The 23,278-nt window shown below is 33.2% G+C and overlaps 3 protein-coding genes across 7 annotated transcripts; 1 reads left to right on the top strand and 2 right to left on the bottom strand.

Moving 5' to 3' along the window:
- Positions 1-50: 50 nt before the first annotated feature.
- LOC100814557 (chloroplastic lipocalin) lies at positions 51-2,991 on the top strand. The gene is made up of 5 exons (XM_003544962.4): positions 51-200; positions 791-917; positions 1,557-1,790; positions 2,093-2,383; positions 2,619-2,991. The coding sequence occupies exons 1-5, from the start codon at positions 142-144 to the stop codon at positions 2,898-2,900; spliced, it is 993 nt and encodes a 330-aa protein (XP_003545010.1). The 5' UTR covers positions 51-141; the 3' UTR covers positions 2,901-2,991.
- A 2,607-nt stretch (positions 2,992-5,598) lies between these two features.
- Positions 5,599-8,563, bottom strand: LOC100809375 (uncharacterized). 5 transcript variants are annotated; one of them, XM_003544953.5, is made up of 3 exons: positions 8,188-8,563; positions 7,579-7,637; positions 5,599-7,164 (listed from the first exon to the last, which is right to left on the bottom strand). In XM_003544953.5, the coding sequence occupies exon 3, from the start codon at positions 7,079-7,081 to the stop codon at positions 6,572-6,574; it is 510 nt and encodes a 169-aa protein (XP_003545001.1). In that variant the 5' UTR covers positions 7,082-7,164; positions 7,579-7,637; positions 8,188-8,563; the 3' UTR covers positions 5,599-6,571. The 5 variants fall into 5 exon arrangements, with proteins under 5 accessions (XP_003545001.1, XP_040865126.1, XP_006595743.1 ...); XM_041009192.1 differs by lacking the exon at positions 7,579-7,637 and having other exon boundaries at positions 5,599-7,191; positions 8,188-8,558; XM_006595680.4 differs by lacking the exon at positions 7,579-7,637 and having other exon boundaries at positions 8,192-8,558.
- Positions 8,564-11,693: 3,130 nt separating this feature from the next.
- Positions 11,694-22,003, bottom strand: LOC100807239 (DNA polymerase I A, chloroplastic/mitochondrial). The gene is made up of 12 exons (XM_003544948.5): positions 21,826-22,003; positions 20,446-21,310; positions 20,071-20,262; positions 18,829-19,508; positions 18,147-18,588; positions 17,595-17,690; positions 16,693-16,785; positions 16,418-16,612; positions 15,784-15,876; positions 15,491-15,703; positions 12,971-13,060; positions 11,694-12,319 (listed from the first exon to the last, which is right to left on the bottom strand). The coding sequence occupies exons 1-12, from the start codon at positions 21,927-21,929 to the stop codon at positions 12,158-12,160; spliced, it is 3,225 nt and encodes a 1,074-aa protein (XP_003544996.2). The 5' UTR covers positions 21,930-22,003; the 3' UTR covers positions 11,694-12,157.
- Between the last annotated feature and the right edge of the window lie 1,275 nt (positions 22,004-23,278).

The raw sequence follows: 23,278 nt of genomic DNA, 5'->3' as shown, positions 1-23,278 counted from the left end.
AAATATGAGATCCATGAGACAGGCCCAGTTTGATTCCTTGGACCTTGGACGACGATGTTTCAAGAGGATCTTTTGTCATGAAACCAAGCAGAATAGAAAGTTCAGAATGGGCAACTGTGGACAAGTGAAAAAGGCTAAGACATGGTAGAGCTTCTTCTACGAGCATCACCTCCTCCACTTCACCCTTCTTCTTATCCGAGGTAACAAATCCAACTAATATGTCCCCATTTTCATCTTTTGCAATGTTTAATGTTCTAATTTTGTTGCTCAACTTATGTTATGCCCCTTTATTTCTTTTTCCATTCTGGAACACCCCTTAGATTTTTCTTTTAGAATTTTCTCCTATTTTCACGTATTTTAACAATGAATTTTTTCCCACGTTCGTTGCAGACTCTTTTTTCTGTTTTTTCTTCATTTAATTTTCAGTTTCTTTTATTTTTGGTGGACTTCAGTTTTCAGTTTATGTAATGTAGCTTTTCCATATTCATATACACAGCATTCCTGAATGAATTTCCTTTATATACTCCCAGAATTTTGTCGTGTAATAACCAACTTTTTGTGAATTAGATTGCAGACTCTTTTTTTTTTTTTTTTCTTTGTGGTCCTCCTCTTTCATTGGGATTCTAAGTGCATTTTTTTGTCTCTTCATTTGTAGATACTGTTAAATATCAACTCTGTTGCTAAAACATGATACTCACTCAACCTGGGATCGTATGATTTTTTATTTTTATTTTTGTAATTTATCTTTCTGTTTTTCTGTTGTGCAAATTGGATGAGATTTTGTTTACAGACAATGCAGGACAGTGTCAGGAAGGACATTGGTGAAGTGCTCATTGGAAGTCCCAAGTAAGGTTCTGACAAAGCATGTCTTATCCGGGCTTGCTGCTTCCTTGATATTTATTTCTCCAGCAAATCAGGTTTCTACTGTATTCCTCAATCCAAGAGTGTTACTACTTACTATTGAAATTTCAGTTAATCATGCAATTTCAAGATTTGATATGTCCAATACCCATCAGGAGGACCTACTTAACGTTCTCACAGTATTTTTTTCCCAAATACATGATAGCAAAGTTTTAAATTGTGGTGACAATTGTAGTTTCATCGCGATCCTTGATGTTGGGGGAAATTGTGGACAAATGCAACTGATGTGGCTGCAATTGCAATTATGATTCAGTTGCAGTGACTCTGAAAACCTTGATGCTGTGGCCGAAATCATGATCACAAGTTGTTTGTTAAAACTTTGCTGATGGTGGTGTATAGAGACTTTAGCTATACTGGTTCATAATCTTTTTTATAACTCCATAATTACATGGACATTGCCCAAAGCAAAAGCCATTCCTATTAAATATTAATTGTTTTGCATTATCTGATGCCATTACTTTCTTATGTGGATCTCTTTACTCACATAGATATGTTGTATCACTCTTGAATTTTTCCCATATTGGAGTTCTTACAAAGGCTGGATATTGTTGATTGATAAAAAAATCTACAAAATAGATGTATATTCTTATGATGAATGAGCTGATCTAATGTGTGCTCATTTACTTCATTAACAGACTATTGCAGCAGATCTATCTCGTGCACCAAATAATCTATGCCAACTTGCCAGTGCCAGTGAGAACACAGTTGCTTCACCATTTGAGAATGAAAAAGGTTCAAATCTAATGATGATGAGAGGAATGACAGCGAAGGACTTTGACCCTGTAAGATATTCAGGAAGATGGTTTGAAGTTGCTTCACTTAAACGTGGATTTGCGGGACAAGGCCAAGAAGACTGTCATTGCACTCAGGTAAATGCTAAAATAAATATAGCAGTAAATATACAGGACGGCATTTGGTTTAGAAAAGAGCCCATTATATTTATGCTCTTCCAACATCTTTCCCTAATCAATTTCATATTATTCATAATAAATTGTTGAATTTAGAGGCACAAGCAGAATCCTAAGGTTGTTCATTATTTATTAGGCGTGTGCGGAAAATTCTCATTCAGTAGTATTACAGTTAGTACATCTTGGAGATAAGATTTATCATTTACCTTATTTGACTTCGACAAGCATCTTGATATTAATTTGGGTATACTATGACATTTCAGGGTGTATATACATTTGATAGGGAAGCACCATCTATCCAAGTTGATACCTTTTGTGTTCATGGAGGCCCTAATGGATTTATAACTGGAATTAGGGGAAGGGTTCAATGTCTTTCAGAAGAAGATTTGGAGAAAACTGAGACACAGCTAGAGAAGCAGGAAATGATAAAAGAAAAATGCTATCTCCGCTTTCCTACATTGCCATTCATTCCCAAGGAACCTTATGATGTGATTGCTACTGATTATGACAATTTTTCTCTTGTTTCCGGAGCTAAGGATCAAAGTTTTATTCAGGTATTTACTGAACTAAAAAATATAGCTTAAGTTTGTAGTCATTGAACTTCAAAAGGCTTTTTCTGAATTTTCAACGATGGCATATATGATATCTAATGTTAATTTATTATGTTAAGATAAATTAAAGAAACAATACTGCATCATACAGTTCTTTAATTAATAGCTATTAATTAGCATGTAACTGTATGATTTGATTTTGCTTGTAGTGTTGATTTCCCTGTGATCTATATCGCAGATATACTCAAGGACACCTAACCCTGGACCTGAATTTATACAGAAGTACAAGTCTTACCTTGCAAACTATGGATATGATCCAAGCAAAATTAAAGATACACCTCAGGATTGTGAAGTAATGTCCAATAGTCAGTTGGCAGCTATGATGTCTATGTCTGGAATGCAGCAGGCACTTACTAACCAATTTCCTGATCTAGGACTCAACGCCCCTATTGAGCTTAATCCTTTCACAAGTGTGTTTGACACTTTGAAGAAGCTTCTTGAGCTTTATTTTAAGCAGTAACTATGTTTTGTTTTAATACGTGTACTTTTGTAACGAATAGCTAGCTATTCTTGATAGCAGCCTGAGTGTATCATGTAAAGTATAAACTACCTGTCTCTGGTGTCCTGTGTATATTGATATGGTGTTTTATTTTTCCTTTCATTGCAAAATAAATGCCGTCCTAGGTTATTTTATACAATACAGGTCAAGAATAACCTTAGTATTAATATTATATTGAAAAAATAAAATAACACTTGTTAGGGGGTATTATTGAAAAAAAAAAATTAATATTATATTGAAAAGTCAAATGTGACATTTATTTTGAGATAATTTTTTTCTCTCCAAATAAGACACGGGAGGAGGGAGTAACATTTTACTAACGTTTTAATCTGTGCTGCGGAACAAGTTAATTGGAGACGGTTTTCACTCTCTTGCTTACCTGAATTTTTATGCAACTCTTAGATTGTTTAACTTTAAAATTTATATGAATTCATATTGCCAGTTTTCGAACTGAATAACACCACTTATAACTTTTAAGTTAAGTATCTTACAAGTTATACCCATTTTGGAGTGCATATATAAAACTCATCTTATGAACATATATACATTATACAGACTAAAGTAAATCAGCATTTTAACTAGAAATGTTGTTTTCCCTCTCGGACTTGCTTAAACCACATAATCAGTTATTTGGGACCGCAGAGGAGTAACACAGAGAAAGCAAACCTACATAATCATTGTTAATGTTTACTAAAGCGATTTCGAGTACCCCTTAGAATTGGTTCTTTTTAAGTTTTAACATTCCCTTTTTAATGTAATCATTGTCCCCCCGGAAAGCGAATATTGACGCGTATGATTACAAGTGTCAATTAATAATAAAATCACTAAGACTGTCATATATAAAGTCGTCTATAATTAAGTCCCAAAAAAAGTCATCTAAAGTTACAATAATACTATTTGATACGAAATCTTTTATTTAAAAAATGCTATAAATGTCTCACGATCAATTGCTTTGTCAACCATCGGGGTAGAATACACGCCTTTAACATAAGGAGTTAAGGAAGTATACGGTTGTAGGGTCATATTGATAATTTGGGTGTAGATGTTCCAAGCCATATTCTTTATTGTGATAGTCAATGTGCATTGAATTTGGCCAATAATTTTATCTATCAATCTATCATTAAAAAAATAATCAAAGCATATTGATATTAGGTTGAAAGAAACTCAAGATGATATTAAAGATAAGTTGTTCTCCATGGAAAGATAGCCATTGCTGAAAATTAATGGACATGTTGTCAAGGCCCTTTGTCTACTGAGACTTTACTTGGTGAATGTTTGCAAATAGCTTGAGACCCTTCAAGTCAAGGTGAAGAAATGTTGATATGTATTTTGCTAACGGGGACAATTCAAGTTGTAAGGAAATGTGTTGAGCTCAAAATTTGAAACTATAAGCCTCATGTAAAGAAATAGAATCTTTTTAACTGCCTCTAGACGTTTATTACATTGACTAAATCATGTATTTTTTTTTCTACATTTTTATTTATCCTCATCTTCTGCTATAACATGTTTCCAAATGTCGGGTTCCTCTACTATATTGTGATCATAAGAAGTTTTATTTTGGTTATATGCATTATCATTCATCACTACGATGGCAACGAGATGATGTAAATGAAGCATTATGCTTGGCCTATGACAAGATTTAGAAAGAGGAGAATTCTGTTGCACAACACTTTGCAAAGTCGAGAGGATTTTTTTTAAAAAGGTTTATTGATTTAAGATTTTTCAATTGAGTAAAAGAATCTGATTAGAATTTTTTATTAATTCTTTTCACACTCAATAATTATTATTGTATAATTACATTAGTAATTGAATGACTTGACCCAAACAAAAATAAATTAGTTTGGATTACTTAAAATTTAAACCGAACTTGATTAATCATCTTGGCTTTAACTTTCTTATTATCCGATTTGAGAACCCATTGGCCTCACCTATTTATAGTTGTTTTTATCTCCTCAACAAAAAGAGAGGCATAATTTTGAAGGAACTAGTATATTCTTAAAATGCACACTATATGGATAAAATAGTAAGGACCTGGTCCTTTTCGTGAATGAGACACTCCTTAGCTTTGGTTATTATAACGATTTTATTTTTCCACCTTATGGAATGAAATCTATGGCCAAGAAGTGAAATGAACTACCCGTGAGTGACACCAAAGCAAAGGCCGTGACGAGGGTCCAGTAGGATTGGCGGTTTTTGAAGAGTAAGGCACAAGTTCCTCAAACTTGCTCTATCTCTTTTTGCTAGTAAAGTAGGGTGGCAATAAATTTATGCAGATAAGTAGAATAAAGGGAAGAAAAGGATTCCATAACGAAGATAATATTTAAATATACCAAAGGAAGATTCTGATAACACAATATTATCATTGCAAATCAACAATTTTTTTAGATTTAGAATTGAATTCAAAGTGTTTTCATAATCGAAAGTTATAAGACTGATCTTTTAAAAAACTAGAGTACTATTCAAAGAGTAATTTCTTTACTCACGAATTCTTTTTTTTTCTCGTAATTAAAAATCAAATTTCTATCATATACTTAAAAAACTCACGCTAATAGTCACTTGTCTCACAAATTGTGGATGCAAATTAAGATACATGAATACTGCATCTTGGTTTTCCTAATAGCATGGCTTTTGGCTTATTTCAAAATAACAACTTAACTCATTGATAAATGTAGATTTCGTAAATAATGTTACATATTTCTCACACCCCTGCAGAACCCCATATGAAATAAAATTACAAAATAGATGGAGTCAACCAAAATAATCCACAATTCCCTTAACCTGAAAAGCACTCGAATAAATAGTTGCTATCCTCATTTAGTTAACCTACTATTCCTTGCCAACTAAAACACCAATTTACTTATAAAAGCCAATGGAAGAGATCGTCCTACCTTTACCTTTCACATGAATCCCATCAGATCCACTCTACACTGACTAGAGTTCCAAATAACGACCTAGCTAGTAGCATGTCATTAGGAACATGATGAAACTTAAAAAGGTGGCACAGTAGTTAGGACTAGAGTGTTATAACTGCAAGCACATGAATGCAGTGACTATGTCATCAACCAATCTCCCATCTATCTACATAGACCTATGCCATGCATTTCAGTTTCAGATATAGAACATAAGGTGAAGCATTCTTGTGAAACCAAATCTCCTGTAACAAAAGAAATGCCTCAAAGTCTCTGCAGTTTCCCCTCTAGAACAAACCCACAAACCACCCTTAAATCAAAAGATTTTGCTTTCTCCCCAACACCAACCAACAAGAGCATGCATAAATCCACTACCCTTGACTCAAATGACACAAAAGATAAGGCTGAATTTCCCCCAGTAGAAATAGGAACCAGAGGCACAGTTGCATCACTCATAATGCAAGAAATTGAGTACTTCAGCAGAATTGGTTCCAATTCACAAAGGAACAAGTCCCAAATCACAGAGGTGAGTTCATCCATTAGTACAAGTTCTACAACCACAATTGTATCTAAAGTAGAAGAAAGTACAAAGAAAAAGCGAGGAAGTAGCAAGCTTTTACCAAGTATGTGTTCTATGGTGGATGTATCAGACAGTGGTAGGCCAAATGGGACCTCAGCCTTCAGTTACAGGAACCTGAAGTCTGACACAAAAAAATTTCAGGTCTAGATAATGCTCTCGGATAGCTTCGAAAAACCGAGCTTCTTAAGACGACTTGCCAAAGGTGTAGCCCAAGCCTTTTCTGCATTCCCACATTTTATGTCCACAATTTCAACAATGTTAGGTATCTTTTTATCATTTTTCTCCCTCACTGGAGTTCTGACCACTGAACATTTATCAGAACCTAGCATGGGTATTCTCTGTGTATTTCTGCCATTAGTTTTTGTTTTCTGGGGCATGACATTGCCAGGTCCTCTACGGTTTGTAATTTTACTGCTTCCACTGCTACCGGCTTCAACTGATGATTTTCTTTGTTGTAGTCTTTTTTGGGTTGTACTACCACAGGGAACAGAAACAGGAAGTGTTTGAGTTTTACTTCTTGCTGAAGATACCTGCTTCTTTGATGCAGAAGAGATGTGATCCAATTCCCTTGTCATTAAGGAACTTATTGTTCCAGTGGTGCCTAGCTTGATGGATCCTCCTCCACCTTTTATACCTTTCAGACTCTGAGCCATGCTCCTATTAGTAACACCTCCAATTCAAGATCCAAATGTTCCAGTCTTTGAGATGAATGCTCCCAGCAGAATTATTCAATGATCTGTTACACTTATAAATTAGTGTCACCCTGTGATTTGAGATGTAAAGTCATAAATTTCTTACAAATTATTTAGTTTGGTTTGTCTTTCATGTATTAAGATTATGTTTGGATAAATTTCTCAATAAATACTTATAGGAAAATAAAATATGAAAGTAAATGAATTGAAGTTCTTTCTTACAATAAAATCATCTTATACACTTTAACTTTCCGAGAAATTATATGAAAAAGCTTCTATAAAAGTTAAAGTGCAAAAATTAATTTTAATTTATGAAAGAAGTTCAGTCTATTTTACCTTCTTATTTCCTTTTCCAATAAGTACTTGCAGACAAATTTATCCAAACAAAGCCTAACTATAGAAATAAAGAGATATGCGTCATAATTTTCAAGAGAAAGAGGGATGGGATGGAGAGTTACTAGATTCACCAACAAAAACTTAGTTCCAGCATCAAATCAACTACAGCAGAGCAACAATTCTGAAATAATTTAAAAACATTATAGACTGTGCATCACGATTTCAAAACAAAACAGGTATTCATACACTGCAATGTACTCTCTCTCTGTATGCCATGAGACAACAACAACCACACTTCATAACTTCAGGATTAAAATGCCAACTCAACTATAATAATCTATCATGGAAACAAGGGGAGAGAAAAAGAATTAACCCACATAGCAAAAGTTCACTACCAAATCACAATGGTTGGGATGAAGCAGAATCAAATCTAAAACACTACCCACATTAATAGAACCAGAGAAGGATAAAAGGAATCCAAAAGACAAGCTAAATCAAACGCAAGAATCATCAAATTTGACAAACTTAAATATAAGCATACATACACAAACAGAAAACCAAAGATTTCGTTTGAACAAAAAGTCATTAACTTCAAATTCAATCAAATTGCCTCACTTCAAAGTGTGGCAATCTAATTCTAACAAGTAACACTGCAGAAGAAAGAAGCAACATTTTAGATCCACAAAGAGAGGTAAGATCAAATAAAGGAAAAACAAAGTTGGGTATCGTACACACAGCAAGCTTATGGCTCCACACGTATGAAAATTGCAGATTTGAAACAGACCCAACAGAGGTAGGGAACTTTTTTGCGAACTTTTTGAGCTAAAATTCAGAGAAAGTGAAAGTTCGGAGGCAACGAGTTTGAGAAACTGCCTCTGTTCTAGAAAAAATCATCATATCATATCTAATCCAACCAACTTTGAGGCACAGCCTCTGTGTCTTATTTTGTAGCGTGTGCATCCAATGCTGTGTTGATTTGACTCACAAACATCATCGTCTTGGAAAAGTTAACTTTCCCACCAAATATTCACTACTCATTATGGAGAAATTAAATCATAATCATCAACATAAAATACTGGATGGAAATTCCAAATGGAATGCCACTCTCTAGCACTATCTTTCTTTTATTACTTGATTTAATAGACAAACAGCTAAAATAATTTGTTACAATAAGTTAGTAAATGTAGATGGATGCATTAATGCCATCATATTTTTTTTTTCTTAACCCTTCATTTATCAAGGGAAAAGAGACTTCACTAATACAAAAATTATATTCAAATGATTTAATCTTAATCTCAATACATTAATTTTATTCAAATGATTTAATTTTAACTTCAATATATTAATTATTTGTGTTCAATTATTTAATTATTTTATATGATTACAATGTATAATTGAAATAAGAGAAAGAAAATTAAAAGCTAAAATAAGTTAAGTTTTTTTTTATAAGTTAAAATCAAATCATGCAATTTAATTTGTATAGAAAAAGAATTCATCTAAAAGTTATCATATATAGATTGATCATAATTTATAACTTTACTAATTAATTGGTTACTAAAAAAATTATCCAAAACCTAACTTTGAGATCCCAAGAGAAAAGGGCAAAAAGTCAGAAATTGGGGCTGATGAGTCCACAGTTGAGCAGAACAAGAATCACGTGGCACAAACCGGCCAAGGCGACAGATCCAACTTATTACTTACCTGCCTTCCTCCTAAAGTACACGCTCCACTCTATTGTAGTACTACAATGTTATTCACATATTCATAATTTTAGATTAATAAAAATTTATAAATATAAATTACGTGATAGTAATTTTTAATTTATCAGAAGATTTTACAAAACAATTATTTATTAAAAGAATATTCGATAGGGTAACTTATTATTCTTCTAATGGTAACATAAAACAAAATAAACATTTCAACACACTTTGTGTTTTTTTTCTTCATAATTGAAGTATATAATAAAAGTTTATCACAAATAATGAATCAATAAGATATTTTAACATACCACACTATGACTCTCGAGAATAATGTTTATGATAAAAATGTATTGATTTTATTATTATTAATGCTAATTACTAGCTACATATTTTCCCATATTCTTTTTCTTAATGCTATCTCTTTTTTTATATTTTTTTTCTAACATTTTTTTATTATTAATTAAAATTTATTAGAAATTATAAAATTGCTTGGGTCTTACCCTTTGTTTAATATGTGCACTCAAAATTTTGTAATTCTCGATAAATTTTGACCAATAAAAAAAATGTGTTAGAATCTCTGAGTTGCTCCTCTTTATTTTAAGAAAATTGATTTCTATAATAATACTCATTATTTTAGTTTACTTTACAACTAAATCACTAAAAGGATTTTATTACTGTAATAACAACTTAATAATTACTTTTTGTTTTGTTTTTCACATATATCCTCTTTTGGAGACAATTTGTTCAATGTACAATTTCATAGTGGCACCTCTTCCAATAAGAATTCAAATATTAATTCATCATATTGTGAGATTAGAAGCTTATGCTAAACCCAAATTTCGTCCGGAATCACATCTAATAATAAGCAAAAAAATCATTGGATGTTAACAATAAGAAATGAAGAAAAAAAAGGAATGGAAAGAAAGTATTTTTTGTGTTTAATTTGTACATAAATAAGGAAGAAAGATAAGGTTTTGGTGAATTTGATTATTTCGAATTTTGAAAGAATGGGAATGTGTAAATTTGAGTTAAAAGGAAAAAAAAAATATCCTTGAATTGTAAAATATTGCTAGTTTTGTTTTTTATTTATTTAAGTGATAATTTTTTTAGGTTATTGTTATTCTTTTAATTATGTTGTACCTTGACTAGTTATTTTGGTATTATTGGAAGCATATTTATGTTATTATTTTTTATTGCGGTTTATTTCCGTTTAAAGGTATTTATATTATTTTATAATATATCTTTGTTTCTCATTTTCTACTCAATTAAATTAGAGAAGAGAAACTTATTTTCCTTTCACTTTATATTCTACCAAATAACTAAAAAATCATTTTTTTCCCCTTTCTTTCCACTTATGAAACCAAACATAGTATATTTTCTATTCACCACACCATTCAAGGTCCAAACCCTAGCACATGCCCCATACAACAAGCGCATGGCTCTGAAGTCCGTACGTTTGGAAATTGCAGGTTGGAAACAGACCCAAAACAATACTTCGCACTGAAATTAACCGAAAACGAAACTTCTATTTGGATTTTTGGATAAAGGAAATGTATGCAGCGACAAAACTTTTTATATAAAAATTATATTAACTCTTATATTTTATCATATAAATTATGTGAGTTTTTTTAAAAATTATATAATGTCAGTAATTATGACTTTAAAAAACTTCATTTATATATAATTATGCAGTTGAAATTTACTTTTGAACTCTCCACAAAATTCCTCTCGCAATAAAAATATTTAATACAATGTGTCATAAGGTCTTCAAGAACGTCATATCCAACCAGCATTTTTGACAGACTCTCTGCGTCTCATTATGGAGTGCACATCCACTGCTTTGATTTGATTCACATCATTGTGGTAGGTGTGCCAAAATTAGTTTTCCCCACCAAAAATATTCATAATTCAGTACGAAGAAAACAATTTTAATCGAGAACATAAAAATAGTGGGTGGAAACTGGAATGAATGCCTTTAACTAGCATTAACTTTCTTAATTCAATGGTATTTATTATTAAAAAAATATTTAAATTCAAGAAAAGTGAACGTTTGTGAAAAATAAAAATGAATTATGTTTAATAATAGAACCCACTTACGATATGTAAAATGTAAATAAAAAAAAATACTGGAATGGGAAGTGAAAGTTTACTCTTTCACAAAAATAGAGCTGAAATAGAAACTTATGTTCTGAAGAGAACAATTATGCAGTTTGCACTAAATAGATTTTATACGTGATGATCAAATGACACACTTTTCATCAAAGAATAATAAGGTAATTAGCTCCTGCCAGGCATGCATAACGGTTAAAGTAGGTCCATGGTCCATTCTTGTATGCCATTTTTGCTCTCGTTCATAAGATTCATAAATTCATTTGTACAGGATATCATAAGTTCATACTTCTGCTTGATATTACTGAAAGTTGTCAACCTAAATTGTCACTGGCTATATTGATCATTTGTGCATGCAAAGTGCTATTTGAGCGTCCAATTATCATTGCATGATGTTTCTACAAAGAAGTATATGTTTGCAACAGATCAACAGAAATGCAGATAGATTCTTTTTATAATAATTTATATACAATATTGATATAGTTTGCATCAACAAAAAACAACTAACCGGCACATGATGCAAGGCATGAAAAACCGGTATACATTCAAAATATAGAAGCAAAAAAAAAAAAAAACTGCTAACTAGACAAGTAAAACGCCGAGGCCAGTGGTTTTGGCCTTTTTCTTCCTTCAAAGCAAAACGTGTTATGCTTTGATATATTATCAAAACATAACACTGGAAAATTTCCTAGGATGTCAAAAACCTCTATAGAAATCAACCTCAGATAATGATATTTAAGGCATATCAATTCTGCCTTGAAAATAGAGGCACCAGAGTAGCAGTATCTTTTTTATTGCAATTACCAAAGGAACCATGCAGCCAAAGATATCTGAATGAGAAAAAATCTCCAAACAGTTGTCATGTCTTTTCATGCTGTATAAGGGACTACCACTATTTCCCAGAGTACCAGTTTTGAGCACACTTGGCATCAACAGAGAGGTCAACTTTAAGAATATTCTTGCCGTTAAAGGGTTTGGACATGCACTCAATAACTATGGACTTCGCAACCTCAGCCGATTCCGTTGGTCCTTCCAATATGACTTCATCATGAACCTGCTTTGACATATCCAAGAATCTTAATGAAAAAGTAGCAAGATTGGAATAGATATCTGAACACATTCAGATTTTAAATAACCTCAATATCAGAACATACTGATTAAAAATAATGGTTGATAGAAATTGTAACTATATGGTTACTAATATCGTTTAATTGCTTTTAGATTAAGGAAAGTGCCTCAAGTTGGCAAAATGAACTCTATTTGTGTGGTGGAATAATTCACCAATGGAACAAGTTGTAATGTAACTGCAATTACATTGGTTGATAACAAGAACTACAACCAAGATAATGCCATTAATAATCAACAGGAAAAGAAGAGAAAAAAAAAGGACGGACTACATAGGTATCACTTAATTTCTCCAATGATCCATAGAAAATGTTTTGAGAAGACGGATGCATAAATTATTGATTACATAGTAAACTTATAGAATATATGAGTCAGCCAAGCTCTTGTTTGCGTATTACTTAATGCTTATTCCCCTAATCCCCCTCCCAACTCAGGGAGGAAGAATGGATAGAATTGATTGTTGATTCAAGATTCTAGAATAATGGCAAGTGAAATAAGGTGTAATTTGCACATACACTACAATAAATGCGAGCAAGAATTTTTTTTTTTAAAAAAGGAAATATAGGGGGCACTAAATTACCTGTAGAAGTAACTTCCACCCAAGCTCCTTCAACCGTTTATTCTTGGAAATTTGCAACATAGCACACATGGCAACATCAGCTGCACTACCCTGTTGAATTCTACAAATCAGAAACCCAAAAAGCAAGGTATGCATGTGGGAATGGGCCACATGGTAATAGCATCTACAGCACGATAGGGATTTAAATGACAAAGTAATGTATTTATTTTAAGAAATCATGTAACAAGGGCCTATTTACAAATTCACAATCTCCCCATTCGCAAGTAGCATGATGCATGAACAGCAATGAATAGTTTCTACTAAATGTAATTTTTGTCAATCTAACAATTGAAGCATAATTAGTTATAAATAATGATGGTGTAAAAGCTCATTTTAGATAAATTAGACATTGTCAGTATATTTAATTAAATAGTAAATAATTTCTTATATTTTCAGTAATAATATATTTATATTTATCTTTACATTTACAAACTAATGGAATATATTTACAAATTCTATGAGCATTGTAATAAACCAACAATCCCACAAGCTACAAGTTGTTAGGTAAAGACACATTTTTAGGACTATATAAATGTACTCATCTTTACTTATTATCAATGAATGAAATCTGAATTTTATGTTTATCTTCTTTATAGCTTTTATTTGTAGCTTTAATGGTGTTTTCTTAGGAGTAGTGGTAGAGTAGAATTAGCACTCTATCAAATGGTGCTTTCATCAGCTTACTCCCCTCCCAAATCCACCACAACCACCATGGAAGACAACCTTCAAGGTATTTTCCAGAAATTAGATGCCTTCCAGAACCAACTCAACCACTATGAAGAAAATAAAAAATCTCACCACACTACCCTTTTAAGGTCCACAGATTCCTTTCATGACACTTTCACCTCCACCGTGCTAGTATGATGAAGCAACTCTCTGCTCTCAATCTTCAACATCAGACACCACAACTGCCACCACAATCGCCGCCACTGTCACCACTGTCACAACCACTGCCGCAACAGTCGCCACCGTTTCCGCCACAACAAAGTTTCTCCTCTCCGTACCCTTGCTTTAACAATACTTCCCATACAACTGTTCCACTCAAGAACATTTTCCCCAACCCCAATCCATCTCTGTATCACCTTACCCACTTGCTGGTGTTGCAACAAAATCTATTTTCCCCACATCAACCTTTTCAATTTTTGCAACCCCAATCCACCACCCACAATCCCCTTACTTCACCGTTCACTCCAAATCCACATTCACAATACACCACCAAAAAGCAACCAATGTTTTGCGCTTGGGAAATTTCCCCGCCGCACCCATATCACCCGTCCAATCTCATTGCAATTGAACCTAACCTCCTTCCCCAATCACACCTGTCCATCATATAAGAAAATAAGACATCTAGATCACCATGTGTCCTTTCACCCATGTGCACTCCCACATCACAGCTGGCTCCCACTCTCTCATTAGCATCACCAGCCCTTAGATCTCCAATGATCCAATTACCACACATCTAAGCCGTTAAAATCCCACCCCAACCATGCCACGTACATCTTCTCTAAACCATCTCCACTTACCAATTTTTTTCAAAATCCTAACAACCATCAACACCATCCACGTGTCTCCCTTATCCCACATAGTGCACTTTCTCATAAAGTTATATTTCCCTTCCAACCATTGGATCCAAACAAGTCTCATAAGCCTTTCCTTTTTTCACGTACTGCTACCAATTTCCAAAACCCATCCACAATTATTTTCTTGCCCCCAAAAGCAACATACTCATCATTTGCAACAAGCTGTTGCTGTCAATTCCAATTGTTTTCAAACCTTGAGGACAAGGTTGAATGTGAACCAGTGGGTAATGATAGGATGGGCTCTAGGCCCAAAATTAAATGGTCCAGGGATTATATAGGATGGAGTTAAATATGTATTTTATAATTATAGTTTTTATTTTTATGTGTTAGAAAAATATGATGTTGACACTTGGATAATTATTATCCTTGATTGACATTTTTAGGACTATATAAATGTACTCATCTTTACTTATTATTATCAATGAATGAAATCTGAATTTTATGTTCATCTTCTTTACAGCTTTTATTTGTAGCTTTAATGGTGTTTTCTTAGGAGTAGTGGTAGAGTAGAATTAGCACCCTTTCAAATATATGTAAAGGAAAAATAATTTCACCCAATAATGGATTTCAAAAAAGGAGATTCCTGATAGGGAACAGTACTAACTAGACTAATACAAGATGACACTATTGTAAGGTTAATACAATCAAACTCTATTCTTATTCACAGCTCTATCTGGACTATCATTTCAATATAAACTTTGGAATATGATATTTTACAAGTGGACTCTCAAAATGTGATCTCATCATTCATTGTTCTTAAAAGGGAAAAGTTCCAAACTAGAAAAGAATCACAAGATAAATAATTCAGTACATATTTTATTTACTATAGAGTGTAAAGACAGTTAGATAGATGAGTGAGGGAGACACAGTATTGATTTGTTTATTAGAAAGAGCTAAGGACCTGCACTGGAGTATTAATAGCAGCTCGCTCAATGTGACCTTTCTGATAGGTGTTAGCTTGGGCCATCAAAGGGAACCGTCGAGCTCGCCCTAGCAATGTGTAAACACAATGTAACACGCGAGCTTCCTTTTTACGCTCCTCTTGCCATTGCAAAACCTCTTTTCTATCATTGTACCAAAGGTCAACTGTTTTCTTAGCTTCTTTCACAGAAACCTGAGTGAACAATCAAATAATAAATCAAGGGCACTTGTCACCATTGTAAATCCCTCATAATAAGTAACATTTCAGGGTACCTTCCAATCCTTGGAAAGCCCCACAGGAGTCTTCCCATATGCAATTGAGAAGTTAAGCATTTTAGCTTTTCTTCTTTCAGAAGCAAAGGCATCCTGACATGGAAGGGAAACAAAAATCAAAACATGATCAATCATGAAATAGATGGTTATAAGTTATAACAGTAAACTGCTAAAACAGCTTTTTGATATCTTGAGGGAAGGGCATCAAACAACATTAAACTGCTAAAAAAGCTTATTAATGCCTGGTGTATTCTGATTTACTTTTATTAATATACATAAACATTATTAAACACATTATATATAAAAAAACTCAGTGAATTCTTCTACTACCACAGCAACTATGTTTTCCCCCTAAACAGTGTTCTAATGAGCAGTAGCTGTCCTTTATTTCTATTGGAAAGTTCACAAGTTATTAGTATTTGTTCTGATTTTTAATAAAGTATATTTATCGCATTTGCAGTTGATGGATCTGGGTCCAATCAGAACAAGGATTAGTCCTCCCTCATGCACCTGCCAGCACTCTGGTGGTCACTATATTTGACGTCATCAGCTACAAGAAATACCAAACTAAAGACAAAGCCACTACTTCCACATCTCAATGCAATGGTACTTGCAACTATCAGCATACAGTTACCTTCAAAAGAGGAACTGGGGGTTTATCTTCACCAGGCTGAGGATGCCACTCAAGAAGCACTTCCTTTTTTTCAACTGCTTCACGAATATGTGGGTACATATTCATTGCAGTCCTTGAATGGAAATCTCCACCAGCTTCAAAAGCTTCCAACATGCTCTTACAGTCTGCAAGGTGTGCCAGAATCCTAAGTTCCAGCTGTAACAATAAACAAGGCAGTTAACAGAATGAAATTTCTTGAAAATAGTTCAGTTAGATAGACAATATAGACTGTTAACCTGTCCATAATCAGCAACTATAAGAGAATTCCTGGGTGCAGCAATGAATGCTTGACGGATTTTGTATCGATCCTTTTCTAGAGCAGGTTGATTCTAATTCATGAAGCGTAAGTGTCAGGTTCTATATTGTTTTGAAAGTCTGATTAATCTAGTGGATGTAATACCCGCATGTCAATGTCAAAATACAAATTGAAAATGAATGAGATGCATTGCGCAGTCCAAAATTAGGACCCAAATCATTGTAATAAAGGAACAGAAAAGGCATCAAGACCAAGTAGACATCAAATGATTACATGAATGTGTATCGCAATTAGCAAGGCTGGGATTAGTACAAAAACACTAATTTTAATCAGATATTTTTAACTAAAGGAATAAATGAATACAAAAGAATGTACATTTGAGCAGAGATGTCAAGAACTGACTCTTGACCTTGAGATATTTGATAGATGACGGCCTAAAAAGGGTTTTATATTTTTAACATGCTACCTCACACAAGAATAATTCAGGTTTGCAACACAAATAATCCACAGACCTATTTCACCTTCAGCTGAATTTTTTTTTGTTCAACCTTACTGCCAAAATTTAGTTAAGAAAAACAGCAGCAAAAAGATAGAGTGGAGGTTCAAAATGGACTTATATGTCTAATAGGAAGAAACCCTACTAAAAGGAGAAACTACATTTTAGATTAAAAGACAAAATGATAAAGCCTTCTACTAAGAGTCTAGCATCAAGGAAACTGTATGACACCAATTAATGAACATACCAGCACACAGATGAAGGTTAATGGTCAAATCTCAAATGTATAGCACTTAAAAAAATTTGAAGTTCACAACGACTACTATCAAAATGAAAATTCCTAATCAAAATCATTAGAGAATTCTGATTAATCTAATTAGAATAACCTGCAGATTTGGCCTTCTTGCTGACAAGCGTCCTGTCTCTGTGTTGATATTTAAGGAACAATGAACACGGAGATCTTTTCCTGATATATTATGTCCCTGACAAAGAGAAACTGCAGCTATTATAGAGCACATATAAAGAGCTTCAGTGTAAGAATACAAATGTTTACTAAAAGTTCTAAAATGTAAGTGGTGGCACAATAAGCATTCAAAAAATTAGCTTAAACTCAAATAAGGAAATAATTTCCCTAGCCATAGCTAAGCAGTGGGAGAACTTAGTATTGACCATCTCCAATGAGTATTTTAAAAGCTCAAGGTACTGTGGTACTTGTGAGTTTGGTGCACAGGTGAGTTGTCAAGCATCTCATTGACTGATGTTTATAAAATAATTATAATTGTCTAAAAATATCCTTTCTAGGGAAAAAATAGAAAATATCATCAATTTATTATGGACAATATGAATTGTATGGAAGTTTGTATACTAGCTTCAAAATAAAAGAAATTCCAAGCAAGCTCAAGAAAGTTCATATTGCAAACCAAACAACAACAAAATACCTGCAGGGGAAGGATGAAGTTGGAGATCAAAGAGTTGATTGAACAGACTTGACATAAAGCAGCAATTGCATGGCAAGCTTCTCTCCCTTCTTCCTCTGTTGGAAAAGCTGCATAGGCTGTCCCATATGCAGATTTATCAATTTTTACCGGTGCAACTTGACTTTGAGAAGGATTTTCATCTTCATCATCGAGATCCAAGTTACAATCCTCATCAAAAAAGTCATAATCAGCGGAAATACTTCCAGCCAGGGCCTTTAAAGCATCACCACTAACTGACGGCCAACCAGTTGCTGTGTACATCTCAGTCTCCAGATTATAACCTAAGCTCGTCAACTTTATATCACAAAATCTTTTTGGAGCCTTCTTGCCTTCTTCAATCACATTATTAACATTGGGAATTTTGAATATTCGTTCAGTTGGAAGCGTTTGATTGGAGTCCTTTCTGTAATGAAGCATGTGACAAGTGAAAATGAAAATTTTACTTCCATCTATATCCTTCAGCTACTTTGTTGTAAACAGAAAAGTTCATAAATATCAAGGTAGGTACCAGTAGTAGTACCATCATTCATGAATAGTGAATACATTAAACTTATGAATATCATAAATATTTCAGGCTTTGACTAGGAAATCAATAATTTAAGATTGAAATAAATGCTACAGGTAAGATTTAAAAAATGTGCACCTGTTCACAATGCCACCAAAAAGCAGCTGGCGCAACTGCGAATCACTTCCCACATTCATATACTGGGCATCAGGACAATACCTAGTGGCCCATTTACGGAATCTATTAACAGCTACCTCTTGCTCTGCTTTGGCCACCTTTTCTATGCTTTCAAGATAAGCCCGGTCAACTAGCATTCCCTCAGATTCCATCATGACTAGAAGCTCACCAAATGGACACCAATATTCATTGTAGAAATCATACATGGTTTTCCCATAAACTGGCACACCATCAAATTTCCAGGGCATGTCTGAAAGATGGCTCTTTAGGCTCTCATACAGCTTCAAAGTGCTGCTAGCATCTAAGGCAGAATAACATATCCAAGGTATACGCTCATCTCTCTGTAGCTCTTCAACAGGAGCAATGATACTTGTTTTACCCTCAGATCCATCCTTTTTCAATTTTTTCTTACTAAATATAGTTTTCATTGACACCTTACCAATCAAGTCCTTTTCATGGTTCAGCTGAGCCCTAGACATGACCCTTCTGTCACCTGTAAGTCCTTCAAGAGAATAACCCCCATCCAAATGTCTTGAAGAATCCCATAATCGTGCCATGTGCATTGTATCAGCATGAAATCCCGAAACTTTGAATCCATAATTCTCTATAACATGACAGTCAAAGCTATAATTATGCCAGACCTACAGAATGCACCAGTGACTCGGTTATTTCAAATATGGTTTGTAATCTCTGGTCACAGCATAGACAAACCCAGGAATTTAATGCCAATATGATTTTATAAAAGATAGATTTAATTTTCCATTACTACAAGATAAGAATATCTAACAACTACACAAATAAAATAAAATAGAATAACAAATCATGCTAGTTCACTTCTATCATATGATGAAAACTTCTCTGTTCTATACAATAAAGCCATGCACCAACTATCCTAAATCAGGTACACATTAACTTAACATTAGGAATGCAAGTTGCAACCTATTCTTAGCATATTATTGAAAAATTGAATATACCACTGAACACGCAGTAAAAATCAATATGGCTCTCTGTATAATACGACACTAAACTTTTACATTACCTGAGGTTAATTTCAGAACAGATTGTAGCTGATTGTCATATATCTTAACTAGTAAGGCATCTTTCATACAGTAGCAAGCATAGAATTAAGATTTGAGGAGTGTTGCATGTTGAGGAGAGTAATAGGATTAAGAACATAGAAGGGATAGAAGAAGAAAAGTTTACCTTCTTGATGGAAGAATCGCTAAAAAATTCAGCAAATTTTTCTAAAATCTCTTTGCCTCCACCATCAAGAACATCTACCCAGATACAGGACTTTCCACCTCCAAAATCAGCTTCAGGACCACAATAAATGCTGAAGCATGTTATCTCCCCATGATCTACAGGAGTTTCTTGTTTGACATCTATCTTGGCTACCTTTGAAGACAATAAAATCAGCAGATAATATGTCTTACACAAATAAAAATTAGTTGAATTCATGTCCAAAGTACACAAACAGACACAGGTGCACAGAAGCAACAGAGGAGATAATCTAGCTATATAGACTCTTGTGATATGGAGTAACCATAATACAAGTAAATACAGTAAAAATAATTATACCTCAGTATCACATGCATAAATAAGATGCCGGTACTTTGTTGTAAGCATCTTAGCAACTTCCTCTGCAAGATGAATATTATCAACAACCAGAATATCATCATAGATACTACAAAGCCTATCCCGGAGCTTTGATTGGTCAGTACCACGTGCCTGTTTAGTAAGTGTTACATTAGTTGAATCCTTTGCAGTTCCATCCAAACCATGATCACCATTGACTACTGGGACTTTCTCTTTACCAATCCCCAGTGAAGATCCGTTATGCTGGTGAATCACCCTTTCAGAATCCATTAACACCTTTGAATTGTTTAATACAGAATAGTTAACAGAAGATGGGACATGTGCACCAGGATCCTGCAGTACAATATTGCTATCCCCGTTCTTGGGAACAGCCTGGTTCTGATCAATGGAAGCAACTCCATTAGATGCACAAAAACTGCCATTTTCACTCTCAAATTTATTTGAGCCATTCATTTCCTTTTTATTTTCAGTTAACTTATCTTTTGCTATAGTCCAGCCTCTATAATCACCACCAGACAATTTTTTTCCTGAAGTGGTTGTGGAAAATTCATTGTTGCAAGAAGCCATGCCCATTGTCCTAACTTGGGTTTCACATGAATGCAAAGAGTTCAGCTCTTCCTCCTCTGTCATTTCCTCCAACGTGCTAGTTGATGCATTTGAAATTTTCATAGATGAAATGCAAACTGGACTCTTGCACAAAAAATTACCCTTATACCTCACACCATTGTATTTATTTAACCCCGCAGATGTCCCCTTTAGACAGCATGAGAAATCTGCTCTAGATAGTACATAATTTCTAAGCACAGTACTATTTCGGAGCGAAATGTGGAATGACTGCATTTTTCTTCTGCAATTCACATCATGCAACAAAAATAAAGGTTCCAATCAATGAAATGTAGCCATCCACTAGCTAAGAAAAAGCTTCATCTGTAGGCACGTGTGGTACAAAAAGAAAATATATCTCTTCATCACTCTATTCCCACATTTACTAACAAAAGTTAATCCCCGGGTAGCATCCCTGATATTAACCTATTTCAGATTTTATCATCAACAAATTGTCGCAGCAGTTACAATACAAGTAAAATTTGAAAATTCACACTTGACTTAATGTTAATACCAGTCTCAATCTTTCAAACCAGTGAAGAACAACAAGGCACACTGACCCATTGAAGTAAAGACTAAAAAATCAACAATCAGCATATTTTACTGTGTAACATAAAATCATTAATTTCTTAAGCTAAAACCAGAATACCCAGTTGGAAAAAATGCAAAATTTCAAGACATTAAAGAGATGGGCAAGGTCAGAAGCAACAAAAGACATGAACTTTGAAGTGAGGTAAAGAGAAAGGAAAAAGGGTAAACCGTTGCAGAGGCTGAGAAGGTAAAATGGAAGGAAGAGAGAAGGGACTTGAGAAGCGGCGGCGGCGGCATAAAGGGCAGTGTGGCCTTAAAGCAGAGACCTCCATTGAGGCAGAAATCACCTCCGAGTGCTCCTGCTCCCTCCACAGTTAAACAGATTAGGAGCCAGCTACTTAAATAAGGAGACAAAATATTTGAAAAACCTTGGCCATTAATATAAAATACGTATAAAATAAAACCGCAAATAAAAATAAGGTGTTATAATATTTAATTGCCACGTAATCTTATGATCGGAAGGCTAGGATACCCTCTCGGTCGGCGGAGGCATAAATAGGAGTCTTCCCGAGGGGTTTGGTGTGCTCTTGACTTAGAATTAGTAGTCTGAATTACATAATAAATTTAACTGTTTTATAGTTTGGTTTGTTTTTATTTTTAAAGTTTTAAAATTATACTAATAAATATTTAAAAATATTTAAAAAATTTATTATTAATTGAATAAAACTTGAATAATAATTAATTTAATAATATAAACGAACAATAAAAATTTCAATAATTAAACTTAAAGTAAAACAATAATTATTTTTAAGTTGAATAATAATTATTCAACTTAAAATATAAAAAATACATAATACTTATTTCCAAGTTTTAACAATTTTAACAACTGAACTTAAAAAAAAAATAAAACAGCATTTATAATATTTGTTTTCAACCATAAAACTTAGATATTCAACAACTAAATATTAATTGTAACAATAAAAAAAATCATATAAAAACTTGAAAAGTAGATCTCCCACAGTCACAACATAATACAAAATTATCAATTGCCACGAGTTGAATTTTGTATAGAATGAAGCATCACCAATTACAATAAAATACAATTACTTGCATTTTAAAAAAATTAACATAGTTTAGAAATTATATATCAACCATATCAAGCCAAATATTAAAAAAATTTACTAGATCAGCTTGATTAAGTTTAATTTCATTTTCGTTTATTAAATCGAAAATCAAATTACAAAATTTGAAACAAAAATCAAATCAAATCAACAATCATCTATTTTTCTACAATTATTTTTTTTTTATCGATTTTCGATTTTACTTTTAATTTGATTTGATTCTGAAGACCCCTATTAAATACATAGGATTATAAGAAATATAAAAGGTAAAGTACTTTTTTCCATCTTTATATATAATTAGAAAATCTTTATTTAATAAAAATAAAGAAGTTTTGGAGGGAAAATATTATATAATTGAGCAAAAAATAATTTTTTTTATCTATTTAATTCATAAAGTCATATAAATATTGTAATTGATGTAGTTAGGACAAGTACATATTCTTATTTGAAATAATTAAATTATTTTTTAATTAAAAGATAAAAAAATATAAAATAATTCCGCTCAAATATATAAGAATCTCTTTCGATATTTCTTTACTTTTATTAATATAAAGATGTAA

The sequence above is a fragment of the Glycine max genome, chromosome 14 (genome assembly GCF_000004515.6).
Source record: "Glycine max cultivar Williams 82 chromosome 14, Glycine_max_v4.0, whole genome shotgun sequence".
Taxonomy (NCBI): Eukaryota; Viridiplantae; Streptophyta; class Magnoliopsida; order Fabales; family Fabaceae; genus Glycine; species Glycine max.
The sequence above is the reverse complement of the archived record's forward strand: the minus strand, read 5'-3'. Positions and strand labels throughout refer to the sequence as shown.

What these genes read in the sequence shown, in the direction of transcription:
- LOC100814557 (XM_003544962.4), top strand. Translation starts at nt 142, where the DNA reads ATGGTAGAGCTTCTTCTACGAGCATCACCTCCTCCACTTCACCCTTCT. An exon ending in TTATTTCTCCAGCAAATCAG is followed by an intron (nt 918 to 1,556) that starts GTTTCTACTGTA and finishes CTTCATTAACAG; the next exon opens with ACTATTGCAGCAGATCTATC. An exon ending in AAGACTGTCATTGCACTCAG is followed by an intron (nt 1,791 to 2,092) that starts GTAAATGCTAAA and finishes ATGACATTTCAG; the next exon opens with GGTGTATATACATTTGATAG.
- LOC100809375 (XM_003544953.5), bottom strand. Translation starts at nt 7,081, where the DNA reads ATGGCTCAGAGTCTGAAAGGTATAAAAGGTGGAGGAGGATCCATCAAG.
- LOC100807239 (XM_003544948.5), bottom strand. Translation starts at nt 21,929, where the DNA reads ATGGAGGTCTCTGCTTTAAGGCCACACTGCCCTTTATGCCGCCGCCGC. An exon ending in GCGATTCTTCCATCAAGAAG is followed by an intron (nt 19,509 to 20,070) that starts GTAAACTTTTCT and finishes TGCATTCTGTAG; the next exon opens with GTCTGGCATAATTATAGCTT. An exon ending in ACTTCATCCTTCCCCTGCAG is followed by an intron (nt 17,691 to 18,146) that starts GTATTTTGTTGT and finishes TCTCTTTGTCAG; the next exon opens with GGACATAATATATCAGGAAA.